Source organism: Dermochelys coriacea, chromosome 4 (genome assembly GCF_009764565.3).
Source record: "Dermochelys coriacea isolate rDerCor1 chromosome 4, rDerCor1.pri.v4, whole genome shotgun sequence".
Taxonomy (NCBI): Eukaryota; Metazoa; Chordata; order Testudines; family Dermochelyidae; genus Dermochelys; species Dermochelys coriacea.
Genome location: NC_050071.1, coordinates 99652707 through 99675906, shown reverse-complemented (window position 1 = coordinate 99675906; position 23200 = coordinate 99652707). Strand labels below are relative to the sequence as shown.

At 41.1% G+C, this 23200-nt stretch overlaps 1 protein-coding gene across 5 annotated transcripts in view; it reads left to right on the top strand.

The window, feature by feature from the left end:
• The window catches only part of CHRNA9 (cholinergic receptor nicotinic alpha 9 subunit), a 37850-nt gene extending 18722 nt beyond the window's left edge, over window positions 1–19128 (top strand). The window contains exons 1-6 of one of the 5 annotated variants that reach the window (XR_006281121.1): window positions 4740–6587; window positions 8968–9113; window positions 9936–10090; window positions 11729–11909; window positions 12154–12261; window positions 14215–14352. Coding sequence is in view for 4 of the 5 variants with exons in the window: in XM_038399769.2 (XP_038255697.1) it covers window positions 6518–6587; window positions 8968–9113; window positions 9936–10090; window positions 11729–12261; window positions 14215–14783 (1473 nt within the window). In the remaining variant the exon portion in view is untranslated. Of the gene's footprint in view, window positions 1–4739; window positions 6588–8967; window positions 9114–9935; window positions 10091–11728; window positions 12262–14214 lie in introns of those variants that run through there. The other 4 variants (XM_043513934.1, XM_038399769.2, XM_043513935.1 and 1 more) reach the window with 4 other exon arrangements.
• The last annotated feature ends 4072 nt before the right edge of the window (window positions 19129–23200 follow it).

Sequence of the window (23200 nt, the reverse complement as noted above, 5' to 3'; positions counted from 1 at the left end):
GAAACATATTTGCTGAGACCTCAGTCCAAGGAGCACAGAACTTTTTTGGGGAGGAAAAGAAGTATTGACTTTTAATAGAAAACACCAATTTTAAAACAGCTTTTTTAATATAAAAAAACCTCAATTTGTGGAGGATCAAACACCTAAAACTGGAAGCTCTTTAATTACATGTTCATGTAAAAAATAATTTTTCTGTTGATATTAAAATCTCTTTGAAAGTGCATGATCAGCCAGATGTCACTTAGATGGCAGCTATGTGCCAATCCAGAGATTTTTGCATGTCTTGCTGATGAACAGCATGCAGAACCGTCTGCTTGTCTGGATTCTCAAAGAAGTTATAAAATGTCACGTAAATGACATGGAAAATATGAACAGGCTTAGTGCATTGATGAATTAATGTTACATGAATCATCCCCAAAGGATACAAAAGAGGCACAATGTTCTGTCCATAAACAGAATCATCTGTATATTATTTTATTCAGATATTTGTCTTTGTGAGATGGCAGAACCAGCAATCGGAGCTTGTGCCATGCAACCTTAACAATTGTCTACAGCAGCAAAAGCTGATTGTACTTTAAGCGGTGTCTCAAGTTGTCCAATTGTCAATGCTGATTTATATTTGTGTGTACTGAAACCATTTTGCAACTACAGTGTCATATATTGAATAAACTAAAGAGCCAAGTGCAGTTATTTTTCTTCCTTTTATATCATTTCCTGTTTCAAATAACTTCTTGTTTCTGCTTTGGCATAGATGAGTGTGAGGCAAATAATCACTTGCTGGGATTAATCAAAATAGATTAAAAATAATACCATGTGATTTCAATAAGATAAACAGAAAGTCATCTTGAATGCCTTGAGAAGTAAATGGGATGGATAATAGAGACATCTAGTGGTTGATACACTGAAATGAAATAACTTAAGTTTGCCTGAAACCTTTTTGAAAAGCTTAATGGTTTGATTCCATTTTTAAAGGCCCATTTCTCTTTAGATTGTTTTTGTAAATGTCTTGATATTAATGCCTTTCTTTATAGCACCACTTGCTGTTGTGAAAATGGAGAACTGCTTTATTGCATATTTAACCTTTATTCAAACTTAAGATGTTTTTTTCTGTAATAGTACTTCCATAGATGAAGCTATACTTAAACAATCTCTCCCTCAAAAACCCTGTTTTATTGCTTGATCACTAATATAAGGCCATTATATAAGAATAAGAAAACTTATAATGTTTGTGAGAGGAGTACAAGTTTGTGTGAGGTTTTTTGGTTGGTTGGTTTGTTTTTAAACCATCTGGCTGATTTTCAGTGCTTAAATCCATCTGTGAATAAAACTTGATGCAATGGGGAATAATGCTTCCCCTTAGGTTCCTCTATATCAGACCTAAGTTCTTGCCTGTTACTTGATTCTCATTTTTCTGAAATGTATTTGAAACGTGGTTGGGGGGGACATAACTCTTCCAGACTTCTTCAGTAGTAAGTCCCAGGCTCTTTGTGGCAAAGTCTTTGTAGTTTTTGTAAGAGAATACAAGAATGATTTTATTTTCTCTCTAGGTAGGTGAGAATGCATAGGATTATCCATCCAATTTTTCTATTTCTCTATTCCACAATTAGTGAAGCAAGGACACACATGGCAATTTTCTATGCTACAGGGACATAGAATTGTCTGTAACTATTATTCTGATATTGGTGAGTATTATAAAACTGAAGTGCATATGAAAAGAATTGAAGAAACATAAGTACTATGTGTGGCTGAGTTAAATTTGTTTGTTGGAATAGTAGTGTTAATTCTTTATTATCACTTGATCACCCATTTAGGATTCCATAGTGAACATTAAATGGAATATATATACATGTATGGAATAAATTGATGTTATATCTTTATCAGGACACTTTGTTGCAAATCGGGGTGTTGGTACAAATAATGTTTGGAGCAGTACACTTTGAGGGACAGTCCTGTTCATACTCCTGTAATTACAATAAGCAACAGTTGTATACAGTGGTGTTATAGCTATGTTGATCCCAAGATATACGAGACACAAAGTAGGTTAGATAGTATTTTTTATTGGACCAGCTGCTGTTGGTGAGAGAGACAAGTTTTTGAACTTACATAGAGCTCTTCTTCATGTCTGGGAAACGTGTTCAGTGTCACAGCTAAATACAAGGTGGAACAGATGGTTTAGCATAAGTAAAGGAGTATGAACAGTGCTGTCCCTCCAGTGTACTGCTCCAAACATTATTTATACCAACTCTCAGATTTGCAACAGAGTGTCCTGATAACGATGTACTCAATTATGTCAACATTACGTATTTGAGATATACTGTAGACTGATGTGCTGTAAAATTTGCATTATAATGCATAAGATTGTCTGATAAAAATTTATACTTCTTTTGCAATGCAAGTTTTACATTGGAACAGTATAAATCATGCAGCACCTCAAATATAAGAGGAAGCAAGTGTGTTCCCATATGTATTTGTATATATAACATATATATTCAATTTATTCCATATATAACACACATTTCAAGAGACCATTCAAGGTGAAGTGGCCTGTTAATACCCCTCCATTCATAGGGAAGGAAGAAAGGTGGGTGTGGGAGGTCAGCAAAGTAGGTGAGGGTGGGGTTGTTAGTGGGTTACAGATTGTTGTGATAAGCCACAAATCCAGTGGTCCCTATTTTATTTACTCATGATTTTTAGTGTCTAGCAAAGTTATGAATTTAACCTCTCAGGTTTGTCTTTTGAAATTGTTGTGCAGGTTTCCTTTGAGGATGAGGACTGATAGGTGAGATATAGAGTGATCACTTTGTGAAAAGTGTTCACCCACAGGTGATATGGTATTTTTGTCTTTTATCATTTTTCTGTATGAGTTCATTTGAGAACATAGTGACAGGGCCGGTGCAAGGAGGTTTCATGCCCTAGAAGAAATTTCCACCTTGCACCTCCCCAGCCTCCGCGGCAGCTCTCCGCCCCTTCCCCTCCGCCCTGAGGCGCCCACCCCACGGCAGCTCCCCACCCCCATCCCCCCCGGCCAGGGCAGCCCCCCCATGGCAGCTTCCCACCGCCCTCTCCCTCCCCCTCGGCCCGGGGAGCCACGTGCAGCAGCTCCCCACCCCAGCTCACCTCTGCTCCGCCTCCTCCCTGAGCACACTGCCTCTTCTCCCACCTTCCAGGCTTGCGGTGCCAATCAGCTGTTTGGCGCGCAAGCCTGGGAGGGAGAGAAGCAGAGCAGGGTGATGCTCAGGGGAGGAGGCGGAGCAGAGGGGAGCTGGAATGGGAAGTGGTTCCCCTGTGCGCCGCCCTCCCCATTACTTGCTGCAGGTGGCCCTCCCCGTGCCACCCTGCCCCAGCTTACCTCCACTCCACCGCCACCCCCAACCACTTGGCGCCCTAGGCAACCGCCTAGTTCGCCTAGTGGTTGCACCGGCCCTGAATAGTGATTGTTTGTTTTCGCCCTATGTTTACTATTGGGGCATTTAATGCACTAGATGAGGTAAACCACATGTTGTGGTAGCCATGGGTAGGACCCATGGATCTTTAAAGGTGTGTTGTCGTGGGGTGTTGATCACTGTAGCAGTGGAGATAAGTCTGCAGGTTTTGCATCTGTTTCTGGCTGGATCTGGTGCCACTTTGAGTTGATGTGTCTTGGTATTGTCAACAGCTCTCCAACACCACCTACTATAAACAACTCAAAGACAACCTCACAACACAATTTATCAAGGAATTTAAGAATATCATCAATCCTTCCCCAAACAACTCCTAGAGAAACTCTACAAACTCCTCCTCCACGAACTCACCCCAGGGACCTTATACATGCTTCCCAAGATACACAAACAAATGAACCCAGACCCATCATATCTGGCCACAGCACTCTTACTGAAGGAATATCGGGACTCATAGAAACCATCCTCAAACCACTCACAACACGGTGCCAGCTTCCTCCAGGACATAACCAACTTCCTCCACAAACTATAACATTAACAATCTCCTTCAGAACACCATCCTCACCGCCATTGATGTCACTTCCCTCTACATCAACATCATTCACAATGAGGGCATAGCTGCCTACCTCAAATATTTACAAGACAAAGGACAACCCACAGATATCTACTACAAGCACATCTCATCCATTTCATCCTCACCCATTACAACTTTACAGTCAACAACAAACACTTTGGTCAAACCAGCCACATGGGAACAGCCATAGGTACTGGGATGGCTCCTCAATATGCCAACCTCTTCCTGGGCCACCTTGAAGAAGAATTTCTGGATATAAGTCCCACATAGATTTCCACCACAACTTCATAGCAGTCTTCAACTACCTGAAGGCGGGTTCCAAAGAGGATGGAGCTAGGTTGTTCAAAGTGGTGGCAGATGACAGAACAAGAAGAAATGGTCTCAAGTTGCAGTGTGGGAGGTCTAGGTTGGATATGAGGAAAAATGATTTCACTAAGAGGGTGGTGAAGCACTGGAATGGGTTACCTAGGGAGGTGGTGGAATCTCCATCCTTAAAGGTTTTTAAGGCCTGGCTTGACAAAGTCCTGCCTGGGATGATTTAGTTGGGGTTGGTCCTGCTTTGAGCAGGTGGGTTGGACTAAATGACCTCCTGAGGTCTCTTCCAACCCTAATCTTCTATGATTCTATGACCAAACTCTCTCTGGAACACTCCCACACCAGCACCAATTTCCTGGACACCACAATCAGCTTCAGCCACAGAACCCTACAGAAAACTATATACAAGAAACCCATGGATCATCCCATCACCCACATCTACCTTCATAGATCCAGTAACCACCCCAAACACCAATAAATCTGTAATCTACAGCCAGGCACTCAGATACCACAGAATATACTCTGAGGAAAAAGTGCAGGATATACACCTTACGCACTCAAAGCCACCTTCACCAAACAAGGACACTCCACTAGAGAAGTAAATCGCCTCCTGGAACAGGCCAAATACTCCGAGAGAACCTGCTTCAATACAGAAATCCAAACCTCCTCTGACCACACACCTCTAGTTGTCCATCATACTGGAACCTATATGATCATCAAACTGCTATAATTCATTCTCAATGGGGACCCCATCCTGAAATAAATCTTTCCTGAACCTCCTCTTCTGGCCTTCAAACAACCCCCTAATCTCTCCAATCTCATCAGAAGCAAGCTCCCCACAGACTAGGACACACCAATAGTATCTACTCCCAGACTAATGACAAATACACTACAAACTGATGTTATTCCCTGAGATCACATTGACCTGACAATATCACAGCTATCCCCTTTAACGCTGTGTGCCCCTGCTTCCTAAAGAGAAAAGCAACATGTTACATACAATCTATGGGCCACCTTGACCTCTCTTATTTCTAAACTACTTAAAACCTTTTTCCTTTTGGGAATTCAGCAGATGATGTGACACAGAGAGATTTCATTACAAGTACTCTTATTGAAATTACTGGTTTTAGCTGTTAAACTTGGCCACAAATCTCAGTGGTGTATGTAGCCAGCTAAGCACATACACTGGTCACATGGTACCAAGAATGCTACTAAAAGGAAAGCATTTTTTGTTTGGAAATATCCATTCACTTTCACCAGAAAGAACTGGTGAGTGTAAACTGGTGAGTGCAGTGTATAATCTTATTACACAAGCCAGCTGTGTCCTGACTAAATTCTGTTATTGGTAATTTCATTCTATTATCTACACTTCCTCTTGCAGTTTCAGCTAGATATATAGTCTTCACTGCCTATTCTAAAATGATGGCAAAGATGATGATCTAGGACCCCTCACTGAACCCTGGTGCTTTTCTTCAAACTGGATTATTCTATATGGAAAGGAGAGAGAGCAAGGTGGAAGTGGACAATGACCCTATCAGTTGAAAGGCACCTACAATGCCAGCAAACTACAGTTTGACCACAAAGAGAGTAGCGAATTTCTTTGGCTAACAATATGAGGAATATAAACAAATGAGTAACACTGGGCTTCCATCAAATTGGCATTGAACTGTCCTGGAAGAATTCTATACTTATGGGGCCAGATTCTGCCACTGTTCCTCATGTTGAGTAGTGACCTACTCTGCAAGAATTTTCATTGATTTCAGTGGACCTACACAGACTGAGTACTACTAACATAAGGGTGACAGAATCTGACCCAGATTGAGGGAGTGTGAATGGACTATTCTTCATATACTAACTTTCTACTGATGCATTAGCAGTAAGAAGAAAGAACCAATAACACCGTGAAAAGAATGAGCTTTACATGAAGTGTTTCCTCTTGATATCCCATCTGTCTGGCTTCTCACTGAGCATCAGAGCGGGCAGCTCTCAGGTTACCAGGGCAGAGTGGGGTGCGCACCGGGGACCCGCTCAGGACACAGGAGACTTGCTGCCGCTGAGAACAGAGCTCTTACCAGCAGCACATCCATGTCTCCACTGCTTTTGTGCTGCTGCACAACTAATTTGTCTCAGCTTTGGAAGGTGAAAACAATTTTTGTGTTCCTGGAGGAGCAGAGTTACTTCAGGATTCAAAATGAAGAGAAACAGCCTGCCCTTCTGCTGCTTCTCCCTTTGGTTGGTTTTCACAGCAGTGATACTTCAAGGTGAGAGCACTTCCCCATACCAGTGTGCAGCTTATGGCTTGCTTTATACACTTATGACTTCGTCCATCATTCCTTGTGCATCCACTGACTTCACAATGCTGAGTGCACAAAAAATGTAGTTTGGGCATCTGTGTATCCTCTTAACTGTTTCAAGCTATTTTATCTCATTGCTGAGTAAGCACTGCAGAAATATAACTATTTTCTGATTACAGACTGTTGAACCTAAATGCTGTTTAAATAGTTTCATTAGCTTTGATTGCTTTTTTTCCAGTGAAGGTGGCGTTTGAACTGTAGTTAGTCCTGAATTGCAGTACTAATAATTGAACAGCTAAATGGCTGAAGAGTGAAGTACTCTGAAATACTTACTGCATACTTGTGTGAATTTGAATTTGCGTAGGTCAGACAAATGTTAACATCCTTGTCCTTTGCTTTGTGAAGTCTATGACTCCATGTAAAGATAATGCAGTACAACACAGAGAAACTTCAGAGGACAAAGCAATCTGTAAATCTATGATTTTAAAGAAAGTATTTCAGTGGATTATCTGTAGAGCCGGATGAATAACAGAAAAAAAATCTTTTTCACATATATGCTATTCTTTGGAAAAGATTGCAAAAATTAATTGAAGGAATTATTCAATGAATGTATTCACTAATTATTCAACCAGCTTTATCCATTGTCCAAATAATGAACAAAATTCATCTAATTTTTTATTCAAACATGAATGCCATAAAAGAGGAGCAAATTTTAGAAGTAGTATTCAACTTTCTCTTGTAGAGAACAATATTTATGTGTAGGGAGACAGCACAAGTCATTGGCTAGGGTAGAGGACTGGAAGTCAGACCTGGTTTCTATTCTTAGCTCAGCAACTGAGTGACTGTTTAAGCAAATCACTTTGGGCCAGATTTTGAAAAGTATTTTGGCATTGTGCGCTCAGTGTTGCAATATCTAACTGATTTAGGAGCCTAAATCTCATTTTCAAAAAAGGATTTAGGCACTTGGGAGTCTAAGACCATTGACAGTTTCTGTGATTTAGGCACCTAAAGCCTAAATCCCTCTTGAAAATGAGATTTAGGCTCCTAAATCGGGGTGGGCAAACTACAGCCCACGGGCTGGATCTGGCCGACAAGCTGTTTTAAGCTGGCCCCCAGCTGGGGCGCAGGGTCAGGGGCCGCACCACATGGCTCCTGGAAGCCATGGCATGGCCCTGCTCTGGCTCCTACCCACTCCAATGGGAGCTGCAGGGGAGGTGCATGCGGACAGGGCAGCGTGCCGAGCTGCCTGGCCATACCTCCACATAGGAGCCACAGAATGGACATGCCACTGCTTCCAGGAGCTGCTTGAGGTAAGCGCCGCTTGGAGCCTGCACCCCCTGAGCCTCTCCCCATGCCCCTACCCCAGCCCTGATCACCCTCCTGCTCTCCATACCCATCAATCCCAGCCCAGAGCCCACTCCTGTACCCCTCATCCCCAACTTCTCATCCCCAGCCCCACCCCAGAGCCTGCAACTCCTGCTGGAACCTGCACCCCTTCCCGCACCCCTACCCCAGCCCTGATCCCCCTCCTGCCCTCTGAACCCCTCAGTTCCAGCCCAGAGCACCCTCCTTCACCCCAGACTCCTCATCACCAGCCCCAATTTTGTGAGCATTCATGGCCCGTCATACAATTTCTATTCCCCGATGTGGCCCTTGGGCCAAAAAGTTTGCCCACCCCTGTCCTAAATCAATTAGCTGTGCTCGCACTGCAATGCCTGTGCCTGAATTCCTTTAAATATCTGGGCCTTATTCTCTCTGGGCCTTATTTTCCACCATCAATAAAATAAGGATAATGGTATTTGTCCGCCTATGAAAAGGACTGTCTTATCTATGGATGAAAAGGGCTATATTATTGCAGAGTGTTATATAAAATGGGTGTAAAACATTAATTTTATAATATCCATTTAGTTACTACAACATAATGACCTGTTCTGCATGGGTCTCATCAGATTTGCTACATATGTTCTATATTAAATATAGTATAGTACAAAAAGAAAAGGAGTACTTGTGGCACCTTAGAGACTAACAAATTTATTAGAGCATAAGCTTTCGTGAGCTACAGCTCACTTCATCGGATGCATTTGGTGGAAAAAAAACAAAACAAAAAAAGTTCTAATAAATGCTCTAATAAATTTGTTAGTCTCTAAGGTGCCACAAGTACTCCTTTTCTTTTTGCGAATACAGACTAACACGGCTGCTACTCTGAAACCTGATAGTATAGCACAGTATGTGTATAATACCAGCTGGATGGCAGTATGTATTCTAACAGTAACAAATGCTATTTGGAGCCTTGGGGATAGCACGCACACTACTTCATGTGATATATTTGATATACTATTTGATGTAGGTGTGGAGTCTGCACAAGGAAAATATGCTCAAATGCTATTCAGTGAACTGTTTGGAGACTATTCAAATGCTCTGAGACCAGTGGAAGACACAGATAAAGCACTGAATGTCACCCTTCAGATCACGCTGTCCCAAATTAAAGATATGGTGAGTAACAAGACAGTTTCATGTTCTAGAAATGTGCAAACTTCCACACCTACAAATTGGAAACTCTTAGAACAGCATGGGTTTCAGAATTTAAAACTTCATGTTTCACTTAGAGATGTGCGGACAATTTGCATTTTCCTGCATAAAGTGATAAATTTAATAATGTTTCTTCATAAGTTTCTGTTCCTAATATGTACTCATCCGTTTACACCATTATGACCTAACTGGTTAAGATGTTAGAATTCTTTTGTAATAACAATTAGATACTGATTTTTTCAGCATCAAAGCGTTTGTTTTGTCCCATTGCACTGAAGCAAAAAAAAAATGATTGGATATCTTATTTTTCTCTATACCTGTTGTTTTGCAGAAGTAGTAGTTCTTCACAGTTAGTGCAGTATCCAGTTTCCAATAAAAAGTCCTAGTTTAATCCCCCCCCCCATAGCTTTTGCTTGGAAAACTGGTTTGGTTCGAAAATTGTCAGATTCACTTTGAAGGCAAAGGAGAATGTGTCTGCAAAGGCGAATGTGTCTGCAAAAAGTGAAGAAAATTCCTCACATGATTTTTTAATTACAGGTAATTTAAAATAATGTAAACATTAACATGTGTACGTACCAAACTAAGATCTGAGCCTGCACAGCTTTCAGAGAAATCAATGGGAATTGTCATAATTGGTTCCTCTGAACTGACGTTATAGACTTCTTACTGTACAGTAAGTCTTAGAAGAAACACGTTATGTCTATAAAATGAACTCCCCCTGAAACAAAGTGTGTCTTTGTTGAATCATAGATTAGAAATGTTTATGTATATAGTAACTCCTTACAGGATGAAAGAAACCAAATTTTGACTGCGTATTTATGGATTCGACAAAGTTGGTATGATGCATATCTCAAGTGGGACAAAGATGAATATGATGGTTTGGATTCTATCAGGATTCCTAGCAACTTGGTATGGAGACCAGACATTGTCCTGTATAACAAGTAAGTACAATTGAGGGGCAGTTTCTTAGCACAACCACATAATTAGATTTAATATTTTTCTTTTATAAATGAATATATATGAAGAAATTTCCCTATGGGTGAGTTAACCCATAACCATCCACTTCCAGTTTATTGCACCTTCCTTTGGAGTGACTGGATCTGGCCATAAAATATTGGACTAGACAGACCACTGGTCTCATCTGGTATGGCAATTTCTGTGTTAATATGATGCTGTGAATAGGGGTCTTGAGTCCTACTACTACAGTCTGGTCTCTGCACAAAGTATGTATGGTTTCACTTAATTTTATTTTTACTGCTTCTTAAGACACTATACTGAGCAAATGTGACTTATGTGAAATTTTGGAGCAGTGGTTTGGAGGTTACTTCAAAACCTTTCTCTGGCCATAAGAGATTGATTTTGAGCATATGTCTGTAGTCCTGTCTACACTTCAGTTACAGCTGAATTAGGAATCAAGATACAATAGGTAACAACATAGTTTGTGCCCTTTCCCCCTCTCTATGGGGCTGCGCCAATGGAGCTTCAGTGTTTAATTTGTACCAGGGCTTGCCAGGACTTAGGTTTGGCAGTTCTTAGCCCCAGTACCTCTGGGTTTGCCGCCTCACTTATGAAAGTAAAAAAATTGCTTGAGCCCCAGCACCTCTTTCATTACAAATTAAGTACTGGGGAGCTTCCAGATGATTGACTCATTACGTGGAAAAAGTACCTTTGCTGCTTCTTTAGAAAAGAAGTTGAAATGTTTTATAAGGAGAAACTATCTTTCAAAATCTGTTTAAAATTGTTTGATCAAGCATTTACATTAAAGAGCATGGGTTCACAATATCACCTACTAGAAAGGGACACCACAAGAGAAAATAAAAACTTTGGAAAAAATATCTTTACCTGTGTTGTGAATTAATCTAATTTTCAAACATTGAAGTACCATTATCTGAGCTAGTTTATTTGTTGTTATGACCAATAGTAAACTAGAACAATCAGTTTTACTAGCACAGTGGTACTGTATTTAGGCTTTTGGCTTGGCAGGGAATGTTTTAATAAGGTAAAATGTAGCCCCAAATGTTTACACTCCACGAAACCAAAAGACACATCTTTGTGTTGCACATGATGTAAAGGGCTCAGGGGTTCCTCACATGGGATAGTTCTAAGGCAGCTTTACTGGGGTAGCAGCAGAATCAGACCTAGGTCTGGGAGACCTATGGACTCTGATCTGACTCTGCCTTAACAACAAGGCCATCTTTCTTCTTAATGTTCATTTGTGACAGCCTAAATACTGTAACAAATCCATGGTCATCTAGGATTTCAAGTTTGTCGTTAGTGCTGCACACTGAACTTTATACTTGCATCAGGAATAGCACTCAAATCCCCTGCTGCAAAAAGCAGAGACCCTTACTGCTTGAGCTAAGGAGAATTTCAGTTATATGTTAGCAGTATTGGGTCTTTGACACACAGCCGAGTCTGTCCAATTATAGCCATTATAGTGGCCATTCGTAACAGCCAGTACAATATTCAGTAAACGATGTGATGATGTGATGATGTAAATGATGTCAGAGGTGGGTTTAATAACCTTATTTTCTGATTTATTTTGTGTTCTAATTTTTTTTATCATTTTGTCTTTTTAGGGCTGATGATGACTTTTCAGAACCAGTGAACACAAATGTAGTATTGAGATATGATGGAAAAATTACATGGGATGCACCAGCTATAACAAAGAGCTCATGTGTGGTGGATGTTTCTTATTTTCCCTTTGATGACCAGCAGTGTAACCTTACCTTTGGTTCCTGGACCTACAATGGTAATCAGGTGGACATAATAAATGCTTTGGACAGTGGAGATCTATCTGACTTTATAGAAGATGTGGAGTGGAAGATTCATGGGATGCCAGCTGTTAAGAATGTAATCACATATGGCTGCTGCTCTGAGCCGTATCCAGATATTACATTCACACTGATCTTGAAAAGGAGGTCTTCCTTCTATATATTTAACCTGCTGCTCCCTTGTGTTTTGATCTCTTTCCTGGCCCCACTGGGATTCTACCTTCCTGCAGATTCTGGGGAAAAAGTGTCGCTTGGTGTTACAGTTCTGCTTGCTCTAACTGTATTTCAGCTAATGGTTGCAGAAAGCATGCCTCCTTCTGAAAATGTGCCCTTGATAGGTGGGTATTTCAGATTTTTATCATGGCTTATAAATAGTGGTTGTATAATGTCAGGGAGACTATACATACAAAGATAAACATTGTGATGCAAAGTTTCTAAAACCTTGTGTAATACTTCAAATGTGTATGGAACTTGTACAAATATAGTGAAGTTCTATGACAAGATTATTTTGTTCTGCATGGGGATAAACTAATAATAAAACATGGATGTGCTAAAACCTGGGCTGCAGTGTTAATGAAGGAAAATTGAGGGTGAAGTCAGACACTTCAGGATGTCATCTTTGCAGGTTCACAAGCTGTAATGGGTCAGTAATTGGCTGAGAGATCACAGGGTGCTCCAGGTACTGGTGTAGTGATTCATTTGGTTGAAGTGTGCTGTCTTGAGACATTGGATGAGAGCATTGTGGGTTGTGTGTTGGAAGCAAAAGGGAGTTTGTGGGGGTGAGGATCACGTGACTTGTTGGATGGGAAGAGGGAGAGCTGCAGGGAATGCAGAGGTGTGATGGAGAAGGGGTGAGCACTAAGTCTTCCCTGCCTTCTGCACCTGTTAGACCTGCTGTGGCTCACCAGAGATGACCACAAGACATGGTGCGGCAAACCATAGCAGCTTCGTCAAGCAGAAAAGCTAGATAAGCATTAGTGCTCCCTATGAGTGTTTCTGCACAGCTGAGTTGTGGAACAGCACCTTTGCTATGACTAGGGGATTGGCGAGGTCAGGGCATGTTGGGTGGGTTGGCACTTTCTCTCCCCTCAGGGCCATAAAAGGAAATCTACTGGTTCAGTTCCATTCTAGACTCTGATCCTGGCTTAAATCCCACAGGCAGCCCCAACTCCAAGGAGTAGGGTCTGGCTGTCAGGGATTTGAGCTAAGGACAGAGGTTACGTGAGGATTTGGGGACAATTCACTGGAGAAGAAGTCAGATGTGGGAGCTGAGGAGCAGCTCAATTATACAGGAGGAGAAGGTGGGGGAAGCGCTAGTGTCTTCTCTGGCCCACCTGATGGATATTCTGTGGCTTGTCTAGGAGTGGGAGAACCCTTTTAATACAATCCAGAGCAGGTATGCTGCAGAAGACTTTCCTTATGGTGCAGGTTCCTAGCTTCCCATGAACCATGCAGCCCACTATCCCAGGGTATAGCTCCCATATACCGACTGGTTCCTAGGTGGCCTGGTTTGAGAACCTGTTAGGCTCTATAGAATCTGAGCACACCTACAGCACAGCTTGTTCTGCCATGCAGAACTAGGACTCCTCCTAACCCCTTCCTTTGGTGAGCCTTAGCTGATCTATTGGAGAAAAAGTAAACAAGCGTGTATATGCCTTCTTCTCCTGCATGGCTCAGCTTCCAGGCTCCCCTTTTCCCCCATTAGTTTTGCCAAGCTTCAGACATTCCCAGCCCCTCATACATCTGGAAACCCAGAGATGAAAACTGTGATCTTCACTACTTCTTTGGTGAAAATCAACAGTTATGACAATTTCATATAATCACCTACATGATAGGTGGGCTTTTTTCCAAATTAATTTATGAATTTGGAAAAAAAAAGTGGTGTAACAAATGTGAAGTGTGTAAATGTTGATACAAATTTTGTAGGGATCCTAAAAATGTGAAATTCACTTTGAACATTTTTTAAAAAGACTTTAACATGGTTGCTTTTGAAATTGGGGCATTTGAGAGTGTGAATATTTACCTTGATAATTAGGTGGTGATTCTTTTGAAATGGTATAATATGGGTCATGATCAGTGGGAGATTTTATTTATCTGAATGGACTTAAATGTTATTTTAAGTGGCAAATCCCAATGCAACTATAACTACAGAGCATAAGGATGATTCCAGAATTCTGACCATAGCTTCTCACATTTCGCTTTATGTTGAGGGATTTTTTTTTCTTTCTGCAGAGGTGATTTTAACTTGAATAATACTTTTAATATACATTTCCATATTTTTTACATTACAGGCAAATATTACATAGCAACTATGACAATGATTACAGCATCCACTGCACTGACCATCATTATAATGAATATCCATCACTGTGGAGCAGAAACCCAACCTGTTCCACAATGGGCCAGGGTAGTTATTTTGGACTACATGTCAAAGATCTTTTTTGTTTATGATGTGGGTGAAAATTGTACAAGTCCACAAAGAGTGAAAGCACAAGAACATAAATTAAGAAAGGATTTTAAGTATCAGAAAAAGCAGGAGAGACACAAGAAGGTGACCAGTCAACTTTCCAGGAACAGAAACAATGACAGTGATCTAAAGAAGAAGCTAAATGGACATTTAAATAACAGTAATGGAATTCAATGTGAAAATGCTCAGGATGCTGTTAACTGCTGCTCCTGTTATAAAGTACTGATAAAGAATATTGAGTATATTGCTAATTGTGTTAGAGACCACAAAGCAAGCCGCGCGAAAGGAATTGAGTGGAAAAAGGTAGCAAAAGTGATGGACAGATTCTTCATGTGGATTTTTTTTATTATGGTCTTTTTCTTGAGCTTCCTGATTATTGGCAAAGCAATTTAACTGAAGATATTAGAGTGTATTTATTTTTATGTATGAAGGAATGTTTAGCTAGTTTGCCTTGATGGTACTTTGTTACTGAGGGATGTACCTGAGGTTTCTGTATCTTTACTTCTGTAAAAACAAACAAAATAATTTGAGAGATTGCCATTACGTGAGTCATCTTGTCAGAATGATTCCATCAGATCAGATTCATCCAAACTTTGCTCAGCTAAGGTCATATTAGCAACTTGCCAGGAGTTAAGGGCGGAGTCTAACTTGCATTAAACTGAACAGTTGCAACTGCCATTATCTGTAACATGGAAGTGCACCCTATGAAAGAGCGCTGGACAAGTATGTTGTACTCTGTCTTGATTAAAACAGGTTATGGCATTGGGTTGACTCAGGAAGGAGCATTGTGTCCTAGAAGCAGTGATTCCAATGGGATGCACCTCCATATTAAAGATAATAGAATTCCAAGGGCTACATTTAATCTGTGGCCTGCAATGTGGCCAACTTGCTGTGTGCTAGATGGAAAAACACACTCTAAATGTGAATGTTTGACAATTCCCCTGAGACCATCCCTGCCTAGCTGCTGCTATCTCTTCCTCTTTCTCTTTCATTCCCTCATTTTGTCTCATCCTTTTCTCCCGGCTTCATCCCATGAGTGTTCAAACATGTTTATGTCCTAACACCCATCTGCCTCTAACTACTGTCCCATCTCCTTGTTCTCCTCTCAATTCTTTGAACTGGTTAAAAACAATAGCTGCTGTGATTTCCTTCCAGCTAATTTCTGCCTGGATCCCTTCCAGTATTACTTTTTTACACCATCAAAACCAGGCTCACTGTGATTTCTAGGACTTTTTTCTGGCTAAGTCTTGCACCCCCTTCCCTATCATTCTCCTTGAACTTTCTGCTGCCTTTGACACTGTTTCCCTATTTCCTCCTTGATTCAACATCTTCCCCTGTATTTGCACAGTGTAAAGATGTACTGTGTGAGGTGGGAGGGGGGCTGATCCTGTTTGGAACCTTTAGGTACTACCCTAATACTGCTAAAGCATGGAATTGTGACTTTTGCTCTTTGTTCAACACTGCTCATTCTGTTACTTCATCCTCCCACCCATCCCATCTCATTTGTCTATCTTGTCCATTTGTTGCATCCTGTTTTGATATCTAGATTGTAAACTTGCTGGGCTAGGATCTGTTTTCTTTGGCACTTGCCTATGCAACATATAGCACAATAGGTGTGATTATTGGGCGACTCCCTTTACTCTAATACAAATCATAAATTTTAAACAGTCTTATTAAACTGATGTGACAGTCAGTCAATTGACTATACAAAACTGTCTCCTTGCTCAGCACATCTACTGCTTGTGTGTTTGCTTGCTTTATGGACAAACAATTCTTTTACTGCTTTTTACTCCTTTTAGCCCTGCAGACCTTGTATGCCTAAGGAAGATGTCCCTTGCAGTGAAGCTAGAAGCTGATACATGAGGCATACCCAGGGCAAGTGAATGACCTTTACTAAGCACCTTGAGCTTTGAAACCATGATATTCTAGATGCAGTGAGAGACGCAGAATGACACTGAAATGGATCCCAGTCAAAAGTTCATGTGATAAAACTCATTTTCATAATTGTTGCAACTAATATGAGCGAACCAGTGAAGATGTAATTTAAGATGCTGAGGAGTCAAACAGCAGAGCGTTGTCATTGTTATCCAAAAACTCATAGGAAGAAAGGGATTTGTATTATCATGTAAATGATACACTGAATTCTTAATGACTGATTTTGTCTTTTGTGTGGAATAATTAAAGCTGTAAGCCTATCTGGATTCTCATACATAATGCAAGCCATAAAAGCCTAGGTTCTAGTGTAAAGATAATTTGAATAGCTATCGGAATAAACTAAGTATCTGACGAAATATTGGAAGTTCTTTGTACCATACCATGTGTTCCCTGGAAATCAGGCACTTTCTGGTACATATTCTATTCAGAAGTCAAACTGTACATTTTCACAGTGCAGACAAATTGCACCATCCATTTGCTGTGGACTTCAATGCTTAGCTTTATGGCATATGTCTGAGGAAATGAATTTGTTCTATGCCATGGAAAAAATACTGTCCAAAGGTATGAGAAGAGGAGAAATATTGAAGAAGAGGCTAAAATGTGGAGAGACTTCAAACTGCATTCAAATATGCATGCATCATTTCATACACAATATTTGCACTCATATGTGCACTAGCTGTAAAATTTACATGTGCAAATATAAGTGTGCAGATATCTGTGGAGCTTGTGCTTTTTGAAATAAAAATTGTGCCCCTAAGTGTTTTTCCCCTTCAAGGAATGTAAGGGTTAGAATATTTTGCACTTCCCTACTACCTTCTGTTAGACGATCTCAAAGCATGAGAGAATTACCTCCCTCACAGGAATGGTGTTAAGGAGTGATTTGATTACAGTCTAACAACGTACATGGGAGAAAAATTAGATAAAAGAGGGGACTCTTCACTCCAGCAGACAAATGTATAACAAGATCCAATGGTTTGTAGGTGGCTAGATTAGAAATAAGGTGCAAATTTTTAACAATGAGGGTAATTAACTATTGGAACACTTTATCCAGCATTGGGATGGATTCTCTATCACTGGAAATCTTTACATAAAGACTGGATGTTTTTTCTCACAGATATACTCCAGTTCAACTACAGCTATTGGACTTGAAGCAGGAATTAATTAAATCATAAGGCCTCTGTTATATAGGAAGTCAGACTAGATCATCACAGTGGTTCTTACTAGTCTTAAAATCTAAGCGAATCTATGATCTTGGGCAGGTGATGTTGAAACTGAGGCACAGAGAGGTTACATGACCTGCCCCATATCTCTCACAATGTCTGTAGCAGAAGATGAAACAGAAAGCATATGTCCTGACATGACTGACCTCCCCAAAACCCTTCTAGCCTTTCTAGACTCCTAAGCACTGCATACAGCCTGTGGAATCTGGGAGGTCATTTCTCTTTTAATTCTTCCACTACTCTGGTATCTTATGTCTGTTACAAGTGCTGCCCTATCATAATTTTCTATTCCCAGATGTGGTCTTCGGGCCAAAAAGTTTGCTCTCTCCTGGTTTAAAGTACTAGTAACTCTGTGGAGGAGAGCTGGGAGTCTCCTGTTTTAAGACTGACTGTTTCATGTACAATCCACTTGCAGGAGGAGGGCTGGGACCTCCTGAACTGTGGCAAGAAAACTTATTGGGGCTCTAATATGGGCCCAGAGTGGGTGTGAACCTGAGCAACCAAGAAGTGAGTTAATTGTTAAACCAGAACCACGGACAGGATATAGGTTTTTAACTAATCTGGCCTGGGTAATTGATTGAAAAAACCTGAGTGGGTGCTGTGCAAGGGGGCATGCCTGAGAGCAGTGCTGCATGACACCTGCCTTCTCTTATGTAACAGAACAGTTCTACTTATACTGCCAGGAACTCCTCCTGTGGGATCTGCCCCAAAGGAGGTAAAACCCAGGAGTAGAAATCCTGCAAGGTGGGGTTTTCAGAGAACCAGAATCAATAGCCTGTAAGTGAAAATTACATACCAACATCATACACGTTTGTAATAATAATAGCATAGTTACTAATAGTCAGCTCATACATTCCAGACCAATACACTAACTGCAAACATCTCTTGTATTGCATAGAGTAAAAATTGTCCTAGACCATGTCAACTGAGAGCGTTGGGAATCTAAATTGTATACAATATTTTTAGTGTTGAATGAAGACAGAGGAATCTAATATTCTCATTGTCTCGCTTTCCTTCTCCCCTTCTCTTTTTATGTCTTTCACACACTTCCAATAATCTTTGAAGACTAAATAATACAATGATGAATGTATGTGATTACAGTAATATAGAGAAATATGTATTAATGCACTCAGGTGAGAAGCCTTGTTGAGAATTAAGACTGTAGGATGACATTCTGGTTATATTTGCTCAGAAGGACAATGAAGGCTGTAAATATTGTTTGTGATCTGTATGCTGTGCCCTGAGTATGCTGTACTTTTAAGTATTGTGGGCCGGTAGGGAGGGGGGCTGTCCCAGCAGGATCTCTGGGCAGCTTTGCAGTGCAATGGTGCTCAGAGCTTCAGGGAATATGGCTGCTGTGCTACTTTTGTGTAAGGAACAAGGCTTGTTCCCTTCTGTTCCTGGTCAGCACTGCTAGCTGAAACAGAGGCCCACTCCCATCCTCCTTATATTAGAGAGGCTTATGCTGACAGTAGCTCTCACCTTGTATAGTCTTTTTGCTTAGGGAAATGTAACGGATACATTATGCCTGATGACTTACAGGCAGCAATGAGAGGCTCCAGGTGCCCTTTTTCTCTCTGACTCCTTCCTACACAGCCTGACAGTCTACGCTGTTGTAGGGGCAAGGTTGTGGAAGATTGGTGAGGAGCTAAGTGGTAGACTGAGTATGTGACTGGAGGTAAACGGAGGATGCAGGCAGTTTCAATGAACTTTGTCCAACAGACCCTGCCAAAAGATATTGTAGCATAGCTCAGCATATTTTTGCCTGTAAACAAGTCCGTTTATGTACTAAGCATAAATCGTACATATAAGCATGTAACCAGCTGTGACCCCATATAACCTCGAGATAAGCACGGAGAATATAGTGCCGCAGAAGACTCCCCCCCCCCCAGCGGAGTCCTGCCTGGTCAGCTGTCCCAATGGCCAGAGTCCCCGCAGCCCCTCCACACATCCTAGGGCTCCCTGCGCAGATTGGAGCGTAAGTTCTTCCTTCCTTCAATAAAGCATAGTTTACTATTCTTAGGCCTGAGTGTCCTCCTTTCGCTGGTATCTCCCCTCGCCTAGCCTTGCACAGCTGTCTACTCATTAAAAGCTTGTTAAAGAAAGACAAGCTCCAAACAGTCTGGTTTAGGGCATTTTGTAATTGAAATACTAACAATAGCAATCCAAAGAACATTATTGTTCATTATCATTTTGTAGGCAAATCCAGCCCCTGATGGGAATTGTTCAAGCATTATGACAGAATGTAGTTCTGAGGGGCTTCAACTTTCTAACAAGCTGAAGTGGACGAGAAGGAAAGGAACAAAACAGAAGAATAATATAATGCTGAATTAGCCCATGAAAAGCTTACAAATGGTGGAATATAATGTCCAGAGCTGTCAGCAAATAGTGTTATTGCCAACAAGAGTTTGCATTTTCAACCCAAGTGTTGATAATTTGTAATGTAATCTGAACTTCAATCTATGGCCCACCCAATGGGGAGCAATATCAGACTTCATTTGGTCTGTCATGATTTTGTCCCCACTAATATATTAAAAATGAGTAGTTTTTCTTTCTCATGTATTCTTCATCTGAATGGCCAGGGAATGATGTTGGTTTACTTCTTTTCCCAAGCATGACTGATAGATATTTTTTTTAACCTCACATCAGTATAAAGATTTTAACCACTTATTCAAAAGTGGGGGTTTCATGTCATAGGTTCTTTGTGTTGGAGATGTTCATTGCCCATCAGACCCTCCAAACACTTATTTTAATAAATTACTGTGTTTGTTCTTGGTTAACTCTCAGTGGTTAATTTGCATTCTGACTGGCTGTTTGACCTAGTTGTTTAGTTTCTTCTGATTCTTGGTTTTAAGACACTGAGCTGCTAAAGTTACTTCATCTCATTTATTTATATTAAAGTAGCACCTAGAGGCCCCAGCCAGGATTAGGACCTCATTCTATTAGGCACACAGACTAAGAGACATTTACTGTCCCAAAGGTTTACAATCTAAAATGGGAAAACCAGATTTAGGATGGGAGAAAAGGAATATTATCTTCCCTGTTCTACAGATGGAAAACTGAGTTGCAGAGAAACCATGGTGTGACAAGGGATATGCAAGAAATCTGTGGCAACACTGACAACTGGACTCAAACCTCCTTTCTCCTAGCCCAGGACCTTAACCACCGACCAGACCATCCTTCCCCCATCCCCCATCTTCTGCCTGGATTTTGCTATTACAAGATTTTGTCCCATGGAAGGTCTTCCATCCAATAAGCCTTTACTTTGAGATCATAATTTGATTTCCCATAGAAACTTGTAAAATTTCAATGCTATATATGTTGGTTCAGCACCATAATCTGAGCGGGGTGTGCGTCAATCTCCATGCTGCTTCTTGTGATGAAAGGTATAGAATGGACAATATTTTCCCGACACAGGAAACCTGTAATCACTGGCACATTTGTCACCTTGTTCACATACTACTGCAACTCTTCACATAAAGCCATGCAAATTTCCATCACAACAGCACCCACCATGACACCTCAATCCTCACTGGTATCCAGTTGACTGACAGCTATATGGGAAAGTCAGCTTCTACAGCATAGTTGCTTTTTTCCCCTGCAGTTAGAGGTGCTTACTAACTATAGACTAACCAGCACAACAGTGGTCTAGCACAACAGTGTTTGGGTGAGCTTCCTTCAGAGGTACAAAAATGTCTCGATTCAGAAATTCTGTAGTCACAGCTGTTCATCCCAGGTTTCAAACAACTCAATCCCAACAATCTGTAGACATGAACTAAACCCAAAAATGGCACTCTACCCAGTGAACCTCATCTTGAAGTAGAGCTTGTCTGAAAGGTATGAATCTTGTATCATGAGTTAGATTAACTACTGGTCTCAAATTTTGGTTCTCCACAGGTACCACAACCCTCTTCGCTACCTCTTCTGAGTTGTGTGAGATTAGTTTTTCAAGGACTCCAACAGAAATGTATATAGCTGAACAAGGAGCATGTTCCAGTTGTTTGGCCTACCTCACTCTTTGAGACAATACCTTGGAAACTACAATGGGTTATAGGAAGAATTCACTCCTCCCTCAATCCCCTTGGGTATCTCATTTGGCTCTTCAAAATCTCCCACAAGTCACTGCAGTGATGCAAGAAGCTGTGAAATAGGGTATCCAGAATGCAGTACAACTGCAGTAGTGGACTGAGAACTAGGATGGACATAGAGCGACATGCACCTACTAGCTGATAACTAATATGAATGCACTGCGCTTCTGATACACTGGTGGAATTCCACTGATGCAATTCAGTTTTTTAGTGTAGTAAATAGTGCAGATCTCCCTGTTCTGTTTTGATTGGTGTAGGTTAGCATTTGTGAGTCTCCAGGAAGATGACTCAGGGATATGAATGAGGAGAGGGTGGGGTCTTGGTGCACTGGGATTTGATCCATGCATAGGGGCCAGAACAGGAGACATGGAGGCTGCATGTTGAAGGTATCTCTACATTGCATTGTAGACCTGGGTTTGTGGGACTTGGGCTTGTGGACTTGGTGTTCCCATGCTTGAGCATCCACACTGCAAACCTGGGATTACAATTGCTGGACTGGGTCTCAGCCATGCTAATGCATCCATATTACAAAGGCTTTCTGACTAGGGGCTGTGGCTTGACCTGTGGCCAGACTGCAAAATGACAGGGCTTGGATCTGACTCACAGCATGGGCTTAGTGCTTGCTGACTTGAGTCAGACTGATTTATGTGGGGATGGAAGGGAGGAGCTTGGGCTCATATCTGAGTCAGAGCCCAGGCCTAGTACAGAGTGTAGTCAAACCTGGAGATAAATACCAAGCAAAGAGAAAACATACCAAGAAACAGATTAGACATTGAGTTTGGGTGCAGGGGGAGTTGGAGCTGGGCAGGACTTTGAAGGTGGAGATGAGAAGTTTAAACTTTATTACAGTGAGCAAAAAGAAGCCGGTGGAGGGATTAAGAGTGGGGACTGACATGGTCTGAACAGGTAAGGAAGATCAGTTCAGCAGCTATGTTCAAGACAGATTGGAAGTGAGTGATATTGGAGTTACATCCTATGAAGAAATAATTTGTCTGATCTCCGGATTGAACTGTGGGAATGCCTCAGGGCTCGGTCCTAGATTCTCATTAATTTTTGTGTTGACAACTTGTTAATTAACAGGACAAAACTCACAACTGCTATTGATGACAGGTTTCAGAGTAGCAGCCGTGTTAGTCTGTATTCGCAAAAAGAAAAGGAGTACTTGTGGCACCTTAGAGACTAACAAATTTATTTGAGCATAAGCTTTCGTGAGCTACAGCTCACTTCATCGGATGCATTCGGTGGAATTCCAAATGCATCCGATGAAGTGAGTTGTAGCTCACGAAAGCTTATGCTCAAATAAATTTGTTAATCTCTAGGTGCCACAAGTACTCCTTTTCTAACTGCTATTGATGATGCTCAGATTGTTTTTCTCTCTTTCCCGATAGTTCTGAGAATATTCACCTTCTCTCACAATGATTGACATATGTATTATGACGGGGCAAGGCCAGATGGCTATAGAAAAGTAGTGGGAGATACATATATTAGCTCCAGGCTAAACAAATCCCTGGTTAAGTGAAATGGAAGCTGCTCCAGGTCAATTAAGACACCTGGGGCAATTAAAAAC